This window comes from Protopterus annectens, chromosome 6.part0 (genome assembly GCF_019279795.1).
Source record: "Protopterus annectens isolate FY-2018-M chromosome 6.part0, PAN1.0, whole genome shotgun sequence".
Taxonomy (NCBI): Eukaryota; Metazoa; Chordata; order Ceratodontiformes; family Protopteridae; genus Protopterus; species Protopterus annectens.
The window spans coordinates 1,096,611,882-1,096,628,628 of NC_056737.1; the positions used below are offsets into that span (position 1 = coordinate 1,096,611,882).

The 16,747-nt window shown below is 40.1% G+C and overlaps 1 protein-coding gene across 2 annotated transcripts in view; it reads left to right on the plus strand.

The window, feature by feature from the left end:
* The window catches only part of CCDC88C (coiled-coil domain containing 88C), a 1,480,266-nt gene that overhangs the window by 1,068,987 nt on the left and 394,532 nt on the right, over nucleotides 1-16,747 (plus strand). For both annotated transcript variants that reach the window (XM_044074710.1, XM_044074709.1), the window contains exon 15: nucleotides 99-1,169. In XM_044074710.1, coding sequence (XP_043930645.1) covers nucleotides 99-1,169 — 1,071 coding nt within the window. The remainder of the gene's footprint in view (nucleotides 1-98; nucleotides 1,170-16,747) is intronic.

Genomic DNA, 16,747 nt, shown 5'->3' on the forward strand with positions numbered 1-16,747 from the left:
AGTTTCACATTTTTTTTTGTATTAGTCTTGAGAGAAATACAATTGTATGTTCTAAATGAAAATGCATCATTAAAATGTGTTTATATATTTTAACACAGATTAAAGAATTGGAACTGGAGAATAATCACCTTAACCAGACCGTCACGTCTTTACGTCAGCGATCACAAATCAGTACTGAAGCTAAAATAAAAGATATTGAAAAAGAGAACAAATCACTTCATGAAGCTGTCAGAGAGACAAGTAGTAAACTCAGTAAGGTCGAATTTGATAAAAAGCAGATGCAGAAGGAACTCTCACACCTAACAGAGAAGCTGGAAAAAGCAGAAGAGCAAGAAAAGACCGTCACTGAACTTGAAAGGGAAAATGAAATGTTGCACAAAAAGGTAGCTACGTTGAGTATAATTTGTGAGAAAGTTGAGGTTGTTGAGCAGGAGAACTCTACTCTAGAGCTGGAGTACAGGAGACTCAAGAAAGCATTTGATTCTTTGCAGAATGCTACCATCAAGCTAGAAGCTCTAGAAAAAGACAATAAAGAGCTGGATGAAGAGAACCTGGAACTTCGAAGGATGGTGGAGACCTTGAAGTTTGCCAGCAAAAAAATGACTCAAGTGGAGCTTGAAAATAAAGAGCTGGAACAGGAAAAGGAAGAATTACAAAAAGAAGTTGAGGAGTTAAAGACACGGAGCAAGAAGTACGAAAGACTTGAACTGAGTTATCAGGGAGTGGAGTTAGAGAATCAAAGACTTCAGCAGACAGTCGAGAACTGCAGCAGAAAAATACAACAGCTTGAGAAGGACTCTCAGGAAACAAAAGCAGAAAGACAGGTTCTTCAGCAAAGGCTTGAAGAGTTGTTGATCTGTAGTTCTAGAGCAGAGACTCTAGAAAAGGACAATAGAGTTCTTAAGCAAGAAGTAGGTCAACTTGAGAAAGATAAGAAGTCTTTGGAGAAGGAGACAAAGAGGCTTTGGCAGCAGGTAGAATCAAAGGATGCCGCTCTGGATGACAACAGTCTCAAGCTTGATGCTTTGGAAAAAGAAAATAAAACGTTGGAAAAAGAAATGCTCCGGTTCAGAGAGTCTTACAGTAAAGTGAAGGAACTCGAAAAAGACAATAAAGAGCTTTTGCAAAAAACGGCAGTCGATGAGCAAATGCTAACCGAGCTGAGGGAGGTAAGAAGGCATTGTCTTAATGTGTGTTTAAAGTATTTATATCGAGCATTGGTGTGAATTAATCTGGATTAATGTCTTAATTGTTAGTCACTCTCGTTCAAATTAATGTATGCCTTTAGAGATCAGTGTGTGGTCTGGCAGAAAGCTGATAGATGCATGTATTCATCTCAGCAAAGGGATAGAGTATAAAGAAATCATTACGTTTCTGTCATTGTTGTAAGTTCGTGTCTTCAAAAATTCAAAATTTGTTGGTTCCATGGACAGTTCACATACCACTTGTGTTTAGACTTGGTAGCATTTAGGATGCCTAGTCTTTGAACATACTGGTAAATTATTGTTATGCTTACCATATAAAAGACTGAAGCTTTCACAAGGGACTACAGTTAGGACTACACGTTTAGACTGAATGAATGGTTTTGGCTGCTGGGTGTTGCACCTACTCCCAAATGTCTTTCTGTCTGTAAAGTATAACAGGTGTTCTTCTGTGAGTCCTGAGCTCTTGGTGGTGTAGCTCTGCCTTTATATGGCTGTTGGCCAGAAGCCCTGATGGTGTCATGCTTGGTTCTGTAACATGCCGCGGGTGGAGCTGTACTGCGGCACCAGTGCCGCGGGTGGAGCTGTACTGCAGCACCAGTGCCACGGGTGGAGCTGTACTGCGGCACCAGTGCCACGGGTGGAGCTGTACTGCGGCACCAGTGCCACGGGTGGAGCTGTACTGCGGCACCAGTGCCACGGGTGGAGCTGTACTGCGGCACCAGTGCCACGGGTGGAGCTGTACTGCGGCACCAGTGCCGCGGGTGGAGCTGTACTGCGGCACCAGTGCCGCGGGTGGAGCTGTACTGCGGCACCAGTGCCGCGGGTGGAGCTGTACTGCGGCACCAGTGCCGCGGGTGGAGCTGTACTGCGGCACCAGTGCCATGGGTGGAGCTGTGCTGTGTAGCGTTTCATTTGATGGTATACCAGAGAGGAGGCTCAGCATTCATGGTATGTAATAGTGTTGCTTCTTTGTCCAGCAGCATCCACATTTTCAATGGTAGGTCTGATAAAAGTGCTATATTTTTACCTTATCCAGCAGTAGTCCTCTGGGGAGTAAAGTTGCATAAACAAGTATTAGCACGTTTGTTAGTGCTCCTGAGGTAATGGTACAAATGTTATCACTGACACTTCAGACGACACTGGATTTATAGATTATCTCATTCCAGGTTGGTTGAATGTTTACACCTGGGGAGATTCTAACTCTGTAATTATGAGTGAGGTTTGTTTAATTATGGGATAGCAGTCAGTTGTAATATCTCTGGATAGTGATTGTGTTCTTTGAAGAAAAATGGATAAAAATCATCCACCAGATGCCACTAATGCAGTAGTTAATGTAACTTTTGTCTGTTCAGATGTTTAGTTTTTGCCACTCAGTCCCTCCCAGCTGACTTCTTCAGCATTTGGGTCATTGCTTGATCCCAGGATTTGTTAGTTAGTCAGAAATTCATGTCTTTGCATGACAGCCTGGCCTGACATGAATGTTGCAGTCAATAGGTGTTGTGCCCCAAGGAGACAGCTAGCATTTCACTTCATTCTTTTTCCCCCAGGTTACACTGTGGTTTTGCAGAGCCATTCACTCAGTTATAGTGCACTGAAAAGGCCTAAGGCCATGATCCCCATGTGATGCCCCAACACTGGCCCAGTAATCAAGGAGCCTCAATCCTTACCACTGGCAACAGTGAGGGATGTACACACTGGCAGGATGACAAGTACACACACACACACATACACACACACACACACACACACACACACACACACACAGTAAAGTGCAATTTCCCTTAAGAGCACACATAGACCACAGTCAGTCTGGGGCTGGTTTCTCCCTCTCCCACCAGATCCCCAATAAGATTCCCCACTGACACAGCTATAAGGTTGAGATCTCAGCCGAGTGGCCAAGCCAAGACCTCCAGCACCCTCTCTGTCCAACCAGTGCTTCATGTCACTGCCAAAGTAGCTGACACACACACTCACACGTGCGCACACACTTACTTTGAGATTTTATTGATATACAGACACACACATACCTGGGAAAGGCTGGCACAGGTTTACTACCTATGCCCCCTTTTGCCCAGACTATAAGGTAGTTCCAGCTGCTACCAGTCACCCTTATCAGCTACTGTAAGGCCCTAACAAAGGGTGTCCAATCCTACTGTGTAATATTACTAATAATCCAAATGGTACTTTTGACCAAGACTTGCAAGGTTATTTATGAGTGGCTTGTAAAGTGTCACCAAATACATATGCAAGTACTCTTAAGAGCTTAAATATGTCTCAAAATATAAGCCACAAAGATAGGTTTGAATATATTTAATAATGAATAACAAAAGAACAAGACAGTACTCAGAAAACAAACACAATTACATCAGAGTTCAAAATCACAGGAAATATTTTAAAACAGCATTGCAGAACATTCTCAAATAAATACAGAAAACCTCTAAACTAATCTTTAATATATTCCTATCTGTATCTAAAAGAGACAGTATGCCTTGAATCTTACTTGCAAGCAAATGCAAACGTGATGATGAGTGGATGATTCTATGTCAAAGACAAAATACAAAATGCACAGTCACTCTCTCTGAGAGAGTTCTTAAATTAATATTGCATTTTACGCTGGGTTAGCTTGTTTAACATCACTCTTTATCACCTGACTTCAGTTCCCAGGCTAAACAGAAACTTAACTGAATTTTATCATCTCTGTGTTAAAAATACATATCTCTCAGATGTTTGCCAGATCTTGGAAGATGTAAAACAATAAAACACGTTGCATTTTAAACCAAGTAATTACTTTTCTTTCAAGACGATAGAAAAACTTCTAGCTCTAGACATTGTGTCTCCTACTGAACTGAAACTGAGATATAACATCTTTTGTTTGTGGCCCATCTTTGCAAGTTAATCTTCTTTGTTCCAGCAGGGTATGCTGTGGTTACATTCTTGAAGCTCAGTACATAACATACAGTTCTGTATAAATCATACCAATGTTCCCAAATGACATAGAATTATTTACAAAATTCCAGATACCTGGGCTGGCAGTTTCACACCCTGATTACCATTCTCACTCCAGTCATGCTATGAGTCTGAGTTGAATGTTGATCATATTCTGCTGCCTCAACCCCCTTTTGTGGAAACTGAATCCAAGAGTCTCCCAGAAGAATATAAGGAAGTACATGTATCTGCTGCTAAACCTTAAACTACTGTACTTCTTAAACCCTGCTAGCTAATTTAGTACGCTCCCTGCCAGGAAAGCCAGCAGCCTAAACTCCTCTTAGTTCTGTCTCTCCGTTCTTCCCCCCTCATCTAGTTCCCTGAGTTACACTAGCTCCCTTCTCCCTTCAGTCCACTTTAGTCCAGAGATTGCCCTGGTGGGCTAAGTGCACTTCAGCATTTGTCCACTAGATGGCATTCTCTCCGCACTAATGTAGACTTCAATTCACTCACTTCTTGTATTCTCTCTAAGTTCTAACATTTCTTTTTCTCACTCTCTCTCCCCTAAAGACTTATAGCCCACTCTACCTACTACATCCAGGTCCCCTCTACTTACCCTTCTGCTACTTACCCTTCTGCAGACAGCACTCCACTGATAGGTCCTCGATCTTCTCCTGCCCTCATGGGTTCTACCCGCTCCGTTCGCCCTTCGGGCTCACTCTGCTCCCCTACCCTGCCCCCAAATCTCACCCGCCCCCAGCACCTCTACCTTTATCCCTCCTGAAACCACACCCACTGCCATTCTACACCAATCAGTCTCCTATACTCTGGAAACACCCTTTCCTTTTTCCTGCCCAGATTTAAACTTCATTCACCTCTCCAAGAATATCCCACCTAGCCAATAGGTTTCCATTTCTCCCTCTGACACCCACTCCCAAACCACGTCCCCTCCAATCCTAACATAACTCTCCACTCCCACACTACTATTTAGGTACATACCAGCACCTCTATACATAATTGTCTCTTATATACATATATCATTCAACAACAACATTGCTCCTCTAAGTAACCCTATTTCAACATGCTCTCAAAACCCTCTTCCATCTCCTTTTTACTACTACTACTTCTTCATTTATCCTATCTTCACTGCCTCTCCCAACCCATTACTTCCTACCATTCACAACCCTTCCATGTTACCAACCATCTTAACTCCCCTCTCTCACACTCACACTCTCCTATTTCTCCCCATCTATATCTTATAAAAAACCACCTACTTTTCCCATACAAACTTATCACCTCTCAAACACATTCTACCACCATAACAACTAGTAAATCTTTCAGAATCACAATAGAACCCAATCTTTTTACTAAACTGTCCAATTACCTCTCTGACTCGATCCTTCATCTGACTACCACTCTATTATCAGGTGATATCCATCCCAACCCAGGCCCCCCCCCACCGCAACCACTATAGACAAGTCCATATTACTTACTTCTTTAAACTCCCAAAGTATAGTAAACAAAGTCCCAAACCTCCATGCCTGGCTCATACATAATAAACCTGACATCCTATCCATCTCTGAAACCTGGTTAAAACCCCATATAAAAGACTCTGAAATAATTCCACCAAAGTATTCTATCATAAGAAAAGACAGGTCCCACAAAAAAGGTGGAGGAGTAGCTCTCCTATACTCATCCTCCTTGTTAGTTACTCCCTATAACAAACCTACTCCACACTTTAATAATGCTGAACTACTCCTAACGCTACTTCAAGTTAACAAGCACAAACACATTTGTCTAGTTTCCCTCTACATCCCCCCAGGGGGTAATATTTCTACACTTGAAGATATCCTTTCCTGGCTCTCCAATAACATTAGCAATGAAACCATAATCTTAGGAGACATGAATATTAACTGGGCCTCCATTCAGTCTCCGACAAACTCTCTTAACATCAACCTCTATAATTTTTCACAGCTAATCAACTCTGTAACTCGCCCCTCAAAAAACCTCTCTAGCGGCAGTATTCTGGACTGGATTCTAGTCTCCCATCCTCACTATTTCTCTAACAGTGGCACTCTTCCCGATCCCCTTAGTGACCACATACCCATCTTCACTCACCGACTTCCCCCAATCCTACATCGCACCCATAATTATATTACTATCCGTAACCAAAAAAACTTTAATCCAACAACCTTTTCAAATTCGCTAAAAGCAATAAACTGGAATTGTCTAAAAACATTATCTCTAGACAACGCAGTTGCCCATTTCAACTCAACATTCTTAAAACTACTAGACTGCCATGCTCCCTTAAGGACAAAGAGAATAAAAATTAAATCCGCCCCTTGGCTTACCAAAAATACACAAGCAACCATGCGGCATAGAGATAAAGTCTGGGCACACTACCAGAAAAACAGGACCCCCCCTACTCCATAATGAATACAAAACACTTCGAAATAAAGTAAAAAAGCTCATCATCTCAGATCGACAAAATTACTTCTCTATACTCCAAAACAATAATAAAATAAACCCTCAGAAATTCTGGAAAGGTATCTCTACTGTCCTTAACCCCAGCAAACCAGACACCCCCACCCCAGACCCTAATGCTCCTGAATTAGACTTAGCTACACAATTTAACTATTTTTTTATTGAATCTATTTCCAAATTAACCTCTTCATTCTCTAACAACACCACATTCCCCAATACCCCCCACCCTCCCCTACCAACACTCTACCTTGCACTGCTACTACTTCCTCATTCCCATCTACTAATTCTCTACCCTCTACCTCTTCTTCTACTCTAACTCTCTCACCATCTTCATCACCCCCTAATACTCCCTCTTCCCACTCCCCTCTATTCTCATTAAAACCTATACCCACTTCTACTATAAAGAAACTCCTTCTGAAATTGAAGCCATGCACTAACTCTCCTGATAACATCCCTTCTTACTTTCTTAGCATAGCTGCTGAAGCAATTGCCTACCCCATTAGCATTTTAATCAACCGCTCTATCCAAGAATGTATAGTACCCCAAATCTGGAAACAGGCCTTCATCATACCCTTACATAAAGGTGGCAACAATAACAATGTTACTAATTTCCGTCCCATCGCTATCCTGTCTCCCATTTCTAAACTCCTAGAAAAGTGTGTCCAACTTCAACTCCTACCACATCTCTTAGATAATCACCTTTTAACTCCCACACAACATGGATTCAGACCAAATCATAACACTATGACAGCCCTCCTCTCCTTCCTTGAAACTGTAAATAAAGCCCGTGACTCTGGCCTAATTGTTTCTACCCTACTACTTGACCTCTCTAAGGCCTTTGACACTATCTCACACAGCCTGCTTTTAACTAAACTTTCAAAACTTAACCTATCTCCCTCCTCTTTGAATTGGTTCTTCAGCTACTTATCCAATAGATATCAAGCAGTAAAATGGAAAAAGGCCACCTCCTCATTTCTTAATACCCCTACCGGAGTTCCCCAAGGCTCCATACTGGGTCCCCTTCTCTTCAATATATTTATAAATGATTTCCGCAAATCTATCCCATTCTCAAACATCATCCAATATGCAGATGATTCAACTATTATCTGCTCTGCCACATCTATCCCCACACTCCTAAAACTTGCGCAAGATGCTTTTTCAACCACAGAGCAATGGATGAAAAGAAATCATCTAGCACTCAATGCTTCTAAAACCAAATAAATGGTATTTACCCCCTCTAAAGTCACTTCTTTCGATATAAACACATTCTCGATTACTAGTCAAAATAACTCACCTCTGGAACTGGTGTCAGAGACCAAGTTACTTGGGGTCCAAATTGATAGCCAGCTCAAATTCAACTCCCACCTACAACTAAATATCAAAAAAAAACATCAAAAACTAGGTATGCTCTACCGACAAAATCACTACCTTACACCTGCCAATAAAATCACCCTCTCTACTTCCTTTCTTATCCCCTCCCTTCTCTATGGAGCTCCACTCCTAACTAATCTACAGTCCTCGCTAAAAACACAACTTTCCTCTTGCTACAACAAAATCGCCAAATTCGCTACCAGCCATAAGTCCTCCACCCACCACTGTTCCTCTCTCCAAAAACTAAACTGGCTAGAACTACCCAATCATCTCACCTACACTCAACTAACTCTTGCCCACAAGCTCATTCTCAACCCCTCCCTCTGTCCCTCCCTTTCTTCTGCCTTTAAAATGCACCTACCTGATAGAGTATTAAGGTCAAACAATCAAAATCTATTAGAAGTGTACAAACCAACTCATCCCCCAGGCAAAAACCTTCTATCCTATGGCCTAGCTCGCCTCTGGACCTCCGTACCACCGTCCATTCACACCACCTCTAACCATTTTATTTTCAAAAGATCTCTTCATTCACATCTAGTATCCCAGTGGAAATGCTCTCGCTCCCACCCCACATAACTAACACTGGCTATTTTTATCTTCCTTCTTTCCCCTGTTTACTTTAGCAAGTTTCCTTATTATTTTCCCCTAGCGCACACATTATTATTTCTATGGTATTTGCACAGAATGTACTAGATTACACCTCTTAAGATTATGCTTCCTAGTATGTATTGACTTTCAGTATTACTTTGCAATATTCCTTTTGTTAGTCTGTATCATCTGAAAGTTTCATCACAAGTCTGTATTATTTCTAATGTTTGCTGTACTATTTGAAATTATTTGCTTCAATCTTTTACATTTGTATAATTATCATTAATAACCTGCTGTACCTAGATTATTTTGGAGCTTTTCTCCCCAGGACTCCATTGAAAACGGGTTCATTTTGGCCCAATGGACTATCCTGGCAAACCAACTGCAATAAATAAATAAATATTCCTTTCAGGGTCTTTACTCAGTCCTGTAGTTCTTTGTCTTTCTGTCTAAGACCAGAGAATAGGATGGGTGACTGTTCTTTTACTTGCACTTGTAAGTTGTATCTATCACCTTCTTCACAAGGAACTGTCGCTCACTGAAGACTATCAGAAACACTTTATAAAGCACACACTTACACTGTAACGAAATAAATTCTGACCTATCTCACTAAAGAAAACCTCATCACTCCCACCCAACATGGCTTCTGCCCACATCACAGTGCATCCACTGCACTTATATTCTTCACCAACACTGTCTCCTTAGCCAGAGACAACAATAAGCTAGTGTCCTTCCTCTTCTTAGACCTCTTCGAGGCCTTTGACACAGTCTCCTATCCCATTTTACTCTCCAAACTAGGTCAGCTGAATCTCTCCTCATCAACTATCTCTTGGTTCAATAGCTACATCACAGGAAGACAGAAATTTGTTAAATGGTATTCTGCTCTCTCTCCCTTTATCTCCAATAAAAATGGGTGTCCGTCAAGGCTCTGTCCTGGGTTCCCTCCTCTACAACATCTTTACTAATAAACTCCAGTCCTCCTGTCCTCAGTCATTGCTCGTTCGGTATGCAGATGACTCCACAATAATCACTATTGCTGATAATCCATCAGACCTGCTGCACGTGACACAAAAGTCTTTTAATCTCACTGAAACTTGGCTCACTAATCATCATCTCATTCTAAACCCTAAGAAGACTAAAGTTCTTTTCCTCCCCAAATCTCTTTACCGCTTCAAGTCCTCATTCACCATCTTCTCCCTTAACAACACTACTATCTCTGCTGATACCTACGGTAAGGTCCTTGGAGTAATTATAGATGACCAACTTAGTTTGACTACCATGTACTACACTGTATCAAGAAACATACCAAAAACTTGCCCTACTGTATAGAAATTAAAGGTTTCTTACACCTGTCTCTCAAAACTCACTTGCCGAAGCTTATCTTCTTCCTAACCTTTTCTATGGCTTACAAATCTTAACCAACTTGCATACCTCTCTACTTTGCAAACTTGAAACCACCTACAACAAAGTTGCACTATTTGCTGCTAATTTACCATCTAGATCTCACCATTACCTTGATCTCAGGACTCTTAACTGGCTTGAATTTCCTAACCAACTTCTACTAACTCAACTCCCTATAATTCATTCTATCCTTAATAACCCTACCTTCTGACCTAGCATCTCCTCAATTATTTCTCTCTATACTCCTCCTCTATCCCTTAGAAGCTTTGACCAATGTCTCTTACAAATGTCACAAATGAAATAGAACCAACGAAGTAACAAACAAATAAGCACGAAGGCGAACTGGAGGCAAGGAAATAAAATGTATTTAGCGCTTTCGTCACATTTACCAATGCCTTCTTCAGAATACATTTACCACTTTTAAGACACATTAAATACTCTTGTTTCAAACACATCAACATTATCTAATTGAAGCTTTTGCTTCCATTTAAAAAGACAGGCTCAGAATACTGTGCAGAATACATTCTACCTTGCTACAAAACCAGTCATATATATATATATATATATATATATATATATATATAAATTGTATATCTATAAATGTATAAACTGCTTTTTGTTACATATATTTTTATGCAATCCCTATACTTAAAAGTAGTGATCCACTTTTAATTTTAAATAGCTGCTGAGGGATGCTACTTCATTAAGACCTGGAAAACTTGTAGCGTTAACCCTCAGTTGCCGTAAAAAGTCTTTATATTTTAAAAAAAGGTCCAACGGATCACCCCTTTCATCCATTTCTACTTGTTCCAATACCGCAAACTTGAAGTAATGACTTGGAAAATTAACAAGATGTTTGGCCAGTGCATTTTTTTGTATTGGCCTTTCCTATATCATAAATATGCTGGTATATCCGTGTTCTGAATGCATTCTTTGTTATTCCTATATAATATCCAAAACACATCTGACAAACACCAATGTAAATTACATTTTTTGTACCACAGTTGTTGTTCTGGTTGTACCTCACCCAACCATAATTTTTGATAAATACATTGTCTCCCTCTACAATATACTTACATTGAGTGCAATGTCCACATTTTGTCATCGTGCCTTTTTTTGCATTATTCTTTCTGTCTTTATTTCTTTCCAATATATTTTTTATACTTGTGTCTTTTTTATAAACAACAATTGGTGCATCACCCAATTTGACACTTGTGAGCTCATCACTTTTTAGTATATACCAATTCTTGACAAAAATGTCTCTTAACTAGTGGGAATTGTGGATTGTATGTCAAAATTAGTGCATTTCTATAGTTACTGATGTTACCAGTTGCTGTTTCACTGTTATCTGATAATGCACCCATTCCGGATGTATCTAGACCTAATAATGGGTGAAAGTGTCTCACAATCCTCTTGTGGGTCACCTCATCCAACAAAGGTTTCACAAAGTCAGCTGGATATCCTCTCTTCATCAGCATATCCAATAAAACATCCCTCTCTTTGTAGAATTCTTCCAGATCACTTATCATCTGAGGAAGTCTCACCCCTTGTCCCTTCACTAAGGACCTCTTTTGGTGCAAGGGGTGTCCACTTACGAAGTGAAGAAATCTACAGTGTTTCATTCCCTCCTAGGTAAACACCTTCGACAACTCCCACTGAGTTAGGACAATATTTGCAAAAATGGGGGCACATGCTGCCCCCATTGCAATTCCAGACATCTACCTAAATAGATGCCCCTCAAGTGTCAAGTAACTGTTTTCTAGTACTAGCTCCATCAATGTTCTTAATGCAAGTATCCTGGAATATGTTAAGGAAGTATGTTGACAAAGAAATTCATAAAACAATTCAACACCCTCTTGATGAGGTATAACAGTAAACAAATCCTTAACAGCAACAGTTACAAATATGATGTCATCACCATAATATTCCTGTTTGATTTTCTTTAAACAATCCCAAGAATCTTTGATGATGTGTGGTTTCTTTCTTCCTTCCCAAAGACACTAGAAATCCTCCCTTAAGACCTATAGTGGACGCAAAAGGCTCAAAGACACTTACAATAGCAAAATTTATTGACAGCCAACTAAAAAAATGTTTACATGACTATCCATACATCATCAAAGTGTCTGGGATTTGTTGGTTACCCAGGAACTCTCTTACTAAGATCACACAGTTTATAACTGGTGAGTAAATGAATCATGCTCAGCACTACAAGATGAAGCTTGTTAAATGTTTGTAGGCCTTAATTCTTTGAGATGAACTGCTGAACAGCTAGTTTCTTTAACATTTTAGTAATTTTGACATGTTTAGCAAAAAAAAAAAATCAGTAGGATGTGTATTGCAGTCCCACAGTAGCTTTGTTATGTTAGAAAACGCAACCAGTAACCGCCGAACCTCAGTATTCTAATCTTTCCAGCAGAGCTTTATAAATCAGTGAGTCTGTGATATGCAGGCCACAAATAGCACCATGTAGAAACAGATATTCTTATCCCTGTAGGTCTGGTTGAATGATATGTTATGGACTAGCAAGGCCACACAACTTCACTGAACTTCTGCATGAGATGCAAGCGTAGGAGTTGAAATGGGCACTTAGTGTAGAAGAAATGGCTGTTCAGATTGTATGTGCACTATTACTTCAGCTCTTTGTTTGTGTGTTCCTTTTATTTGTGTAATTACTGAAAGATGTGAGAGGTGGGTATTATGCATACTAACTGCTAGCAGAGTTGTACAATCACTCACTGAGTAATGAATTCAAGGGAAGGTAGTGGAAGTTGGCTTGTATTAGCAGTTTGTTTAGATGTTTGTCCCTAGAGCCAAACATTAAGCCAATTTTTTTTTGATATAGCACCAATTTAGATTCCTCTAAAAAAAATAGAATGGTTGATAAGGGGCTGGTTAAAAGTTCTGAAAGGAGCTTCACACATACTACCAAGCATTAAATAAAGCAGGATGTTGGATAAGTTTATTGAGGGAATATACTGATGTACTTTACTGCGTTTTACTGCTAGTAATATTTTTCAGACATCATTAGATCATCATAAAACAGATGACATGCTATTGGGCAAATCTAATGTTTCCCAAAAAGAGAAAACCTCCAGGTTGGCATAAATGGCAGGTGAGCTGGGAAGCCATACAGTGTAATTTGCAACACAGTCGATAATAAACTTAAGGACCCCTTCATCTGATAACTCTTCTGCATAGGTGTGCATGTACTGCAAGGGCATTTCACTTTCCTAAAGGCAGGAGTCAATTCTTGGATACTTCTGCAGACAAAGTATTGCTTTTTTAGTCCCTCTCTCTCCAAAAGTATTAAACAATTTAGAGCAAAAAAAGACCAAAACAAATGGTGCATTCAGTAGTACCCAGGCATTGTGGGAAAAGGCCTGACCATTTTCATGCAAATAGATCAGAAAAAATATCCAAAATGCAAATGTCAGTAGCAGTAACAGCGGTCTTCCTCCTAGAAAGATAAGACCCTGTGGTAACAGGCAGTGGTGCTGTGGTCTTGATTATCTTTAAACCCTAGAAGACTATTTACCCATTTGTCAAGCAGTGCATCAGGGAGGTGGTGACAGTAAGTTACACGGGAGTGTTGTGTACTCTTAGGACCTGTTCCTGGAACATTGTGAGATCGAGTACCCTGGAAGTTCTCTGTAGTTCAGCAGTGTAACCAGTGCCTTTGTCAGAAAATGCAAACAGATTGTATATGGGATTGAATTTGCTATACATATTCTGTTCCTTGAACAAGCTGGAATAAAATGGGTGTATGCAGAAATGTCCCTCGCTTCTGCATTCCATGTGAAACGACTGCCAAAACTGAGCACTGCTTTTTTATTGGGCTCTTGTATCGCTGTTGCCATTTGTGCCAGCAAGGCCCAGGAGTAGGTATGCTTATCAGTAGCTTTAATAGGTAATTGACCAGGTACTTTTTTAAATGGCTTGATTAAACGTAACTTTTGTGAAAAGCGATATAGGTACATATACGGTAATAGGAAAGGAAACAAAGCACAGCAACATTTCTTTTGTAGTTTTTGCCCAGTATCCATTTCAGCAATGTTATTTCAGTCTAATATTATACATAAATTGCTCAATTCCTGCCCTTCCCTGGATTTCTATCCTTATGAATGTAATTTTGCGTATATTGTTCCAACAAATTCCATTTAAGTCCTTGCAATTTTCTCCTTTTCTGTTCTTTTCTAAAGGTCCTACTTTCATTTTATCGAATTGTTACATCAGTTGCAGCTAGTTTAGATTTTGATTTCCATTTTCTAGTGATGTTTTTTGTTGCAGTCAATAGCATGAAAATTTAGTAAGGCCTTACTATGTCTGCACAGTTTAGATCTTATATCCTGAGTCAAAAGAATAATTTGCTTAGTTCAACAATTTGCTCCCCCAACATTTTTGTTAAAGCATTCTTTAGTGATTTTTTTAAATCTGCTAAATCATTACAATCCCCAAAACTTTCCCAATTACCTCTCTGTCTCATGACACCTCCAGACTTTGCTATGTACATGAAGAAAATGTATCTGAAATCTGCTTGGGATATTTAAAATACCTGTGTAAACACATCCGAACACAAATCCTAAACCTTCTAGACTTTATTGCATACTTGGGAGCTGTATAGATGTCCTTCCAAATTTTCATTTATATATTGCTTTTATGTTCTCTCTTCCCAATCTTTTCTAACATCTTATGATATTTATTATGCAGTATTTTGTATAACCTACTCATTATAGCTCTTTTTAAGACCATTATTAAATTATCACTTGAAACCTAGAAAAACGTACATTTCTATAAACAAAAACAAACCATATTAATCTGTTCACTGTTATAAATATTATACATCACACACATTCTTTCATATAGTATAATCAATCTGACATTACATAAATTGATCAATTCCTGCCTCCCATTAGACCTTATTCCTCTTCCGAAATATTTTTATGTGAGTACTGTTACCACAGTTTCCATCTTGTTCTATGTACACTCCTCCTACCCTTTTCTAAAGATCCCATAACCGTTTCTTTTATCTCTGCTACAATATTCACTAATTGAAGTATGGCTGACTGAGACTTTGATTTACATTTTTAGTAATTGCTTTTTTGGCAGCAACCAGAATTAAACTTAACAAGACCTTACTATGCTTAGGCAGTTCAGATCCTGTATACCAGCTCAAAAAATAATTTCCTTAGTCACATTCGTTTGCTTGGCCAGTATTCTGGCACAATACTCTACAGAAAATTTTTAAGTATGCCAACTCATTAGACCCCCAAAATGTATGATGTGAAGTTGTTAAATTTATTCTTACATGCGAGTTCGGAGCCGAGCCATCGGCACCGAGTCGACCGCTTTACTAGCTAAAGATCTCAGAATAGGTCAAGGCCAGGCCCCATCCCATGATGCTCTCCTTCCTACCCCAGATCAAGTTTGCCGCTGCAATTGATCGCAAGGTCTACGGAGAGCTCAGGCCAGTAGAATTTAATTCTTTATCTTTGACCTAGTTTTTGAAAGTATTTTTTTCTAAAAAGTTGATGTTTAGCTTTGTGTACACTCTTATAAGGTTTTTAAGCAGTTAGCCTCTATTTTCATTGGTGTATTACTCCACGTTATTTACAGAGAGGTTTGTTCTAGGCCTTTGGCCATTTTGCTTTATCTGTACAGTTTGATGTTTGCATTCAAAATTTACTGTTCTTGCTACCCTATCCCTTGTAATTAAACTAGTAGTAGTTAGTGTGTGCGTACTGTCTTTCTTACATATATTTATATATATAGATAGTGTGAAGTACTGAACCTTTTCTTATCCTTGGGATGTCTGCTTGGGATGACGTGCTGGACAAGCCACGCTGCTTCGCAAGGGACGGCTTGCACCTGTCACCACTGGGCTTCCCGATATTGGCTAAGGCTCTTGCCACCCCCATAGTGCCTTTTTTAGGCAAGGCTCAAAAGACGAACCCACCTCCTTAGAAAACAAAAATGGAAAAAAATTAAGGGTAATGCTGCTCAACGCCAGAAGTCTAAATCTCAAGATGCAGGCTCTCGAAGCACTCCTCAGTATGGAGAACATAGATGTCTGCGCTGTAACCGAGACCTGGTTCAAGGCTCCTGAGAGCACCCCAGCGCTACCAGGCTTTACCTCGTATCATGCTTTTCGGCCCCAAAACCCAGGCCGAACCACAAAGGGAGGGGGAGTGCCCATATTCATCAAGGATACCCACACCTCTAGGTTAGTGGCAACTCATGAAGCATCGGAGACCATCCAGGTGCAGCTAACCGTAGGCAAAACTGCTATACAACTGGCTGCATGTTACAGACCACCCTCCCAGTCTCAAGAACCCCACTCAGCCTTCCTGAAGACATTGGAAGATATGAATGTCTCACCAAATACCATCATATTGGGAGACTTCAACTACCCTAACATAGACTGGGTGCACTATTCTAGCTCTAACACCCTAGCCCAAAGGTTCCTGGAATTCATAAACTCAAATGCAATGGAACAGCTAGTCACCTGTCCCACAAGGGGGGATAATATACTAGACCTGATCATCACAAACATGGGGACAAAATGCTCCACACCGGAAGTATTGCCCTCACTGGTGAGATCTGACCACAAACTAATCACCCTGGATATACATTTACCACCTCCACCCCCAGCACAAAAGACTACAGTGAGAAATTTCTCAAAAGCCAACTTTACACTTCTCAAGACTGAGATGGTATCATTTAAGCCCTCGGGGCAAATGGAAACCACATCCCACAATGCTGAATCCTACACAAAT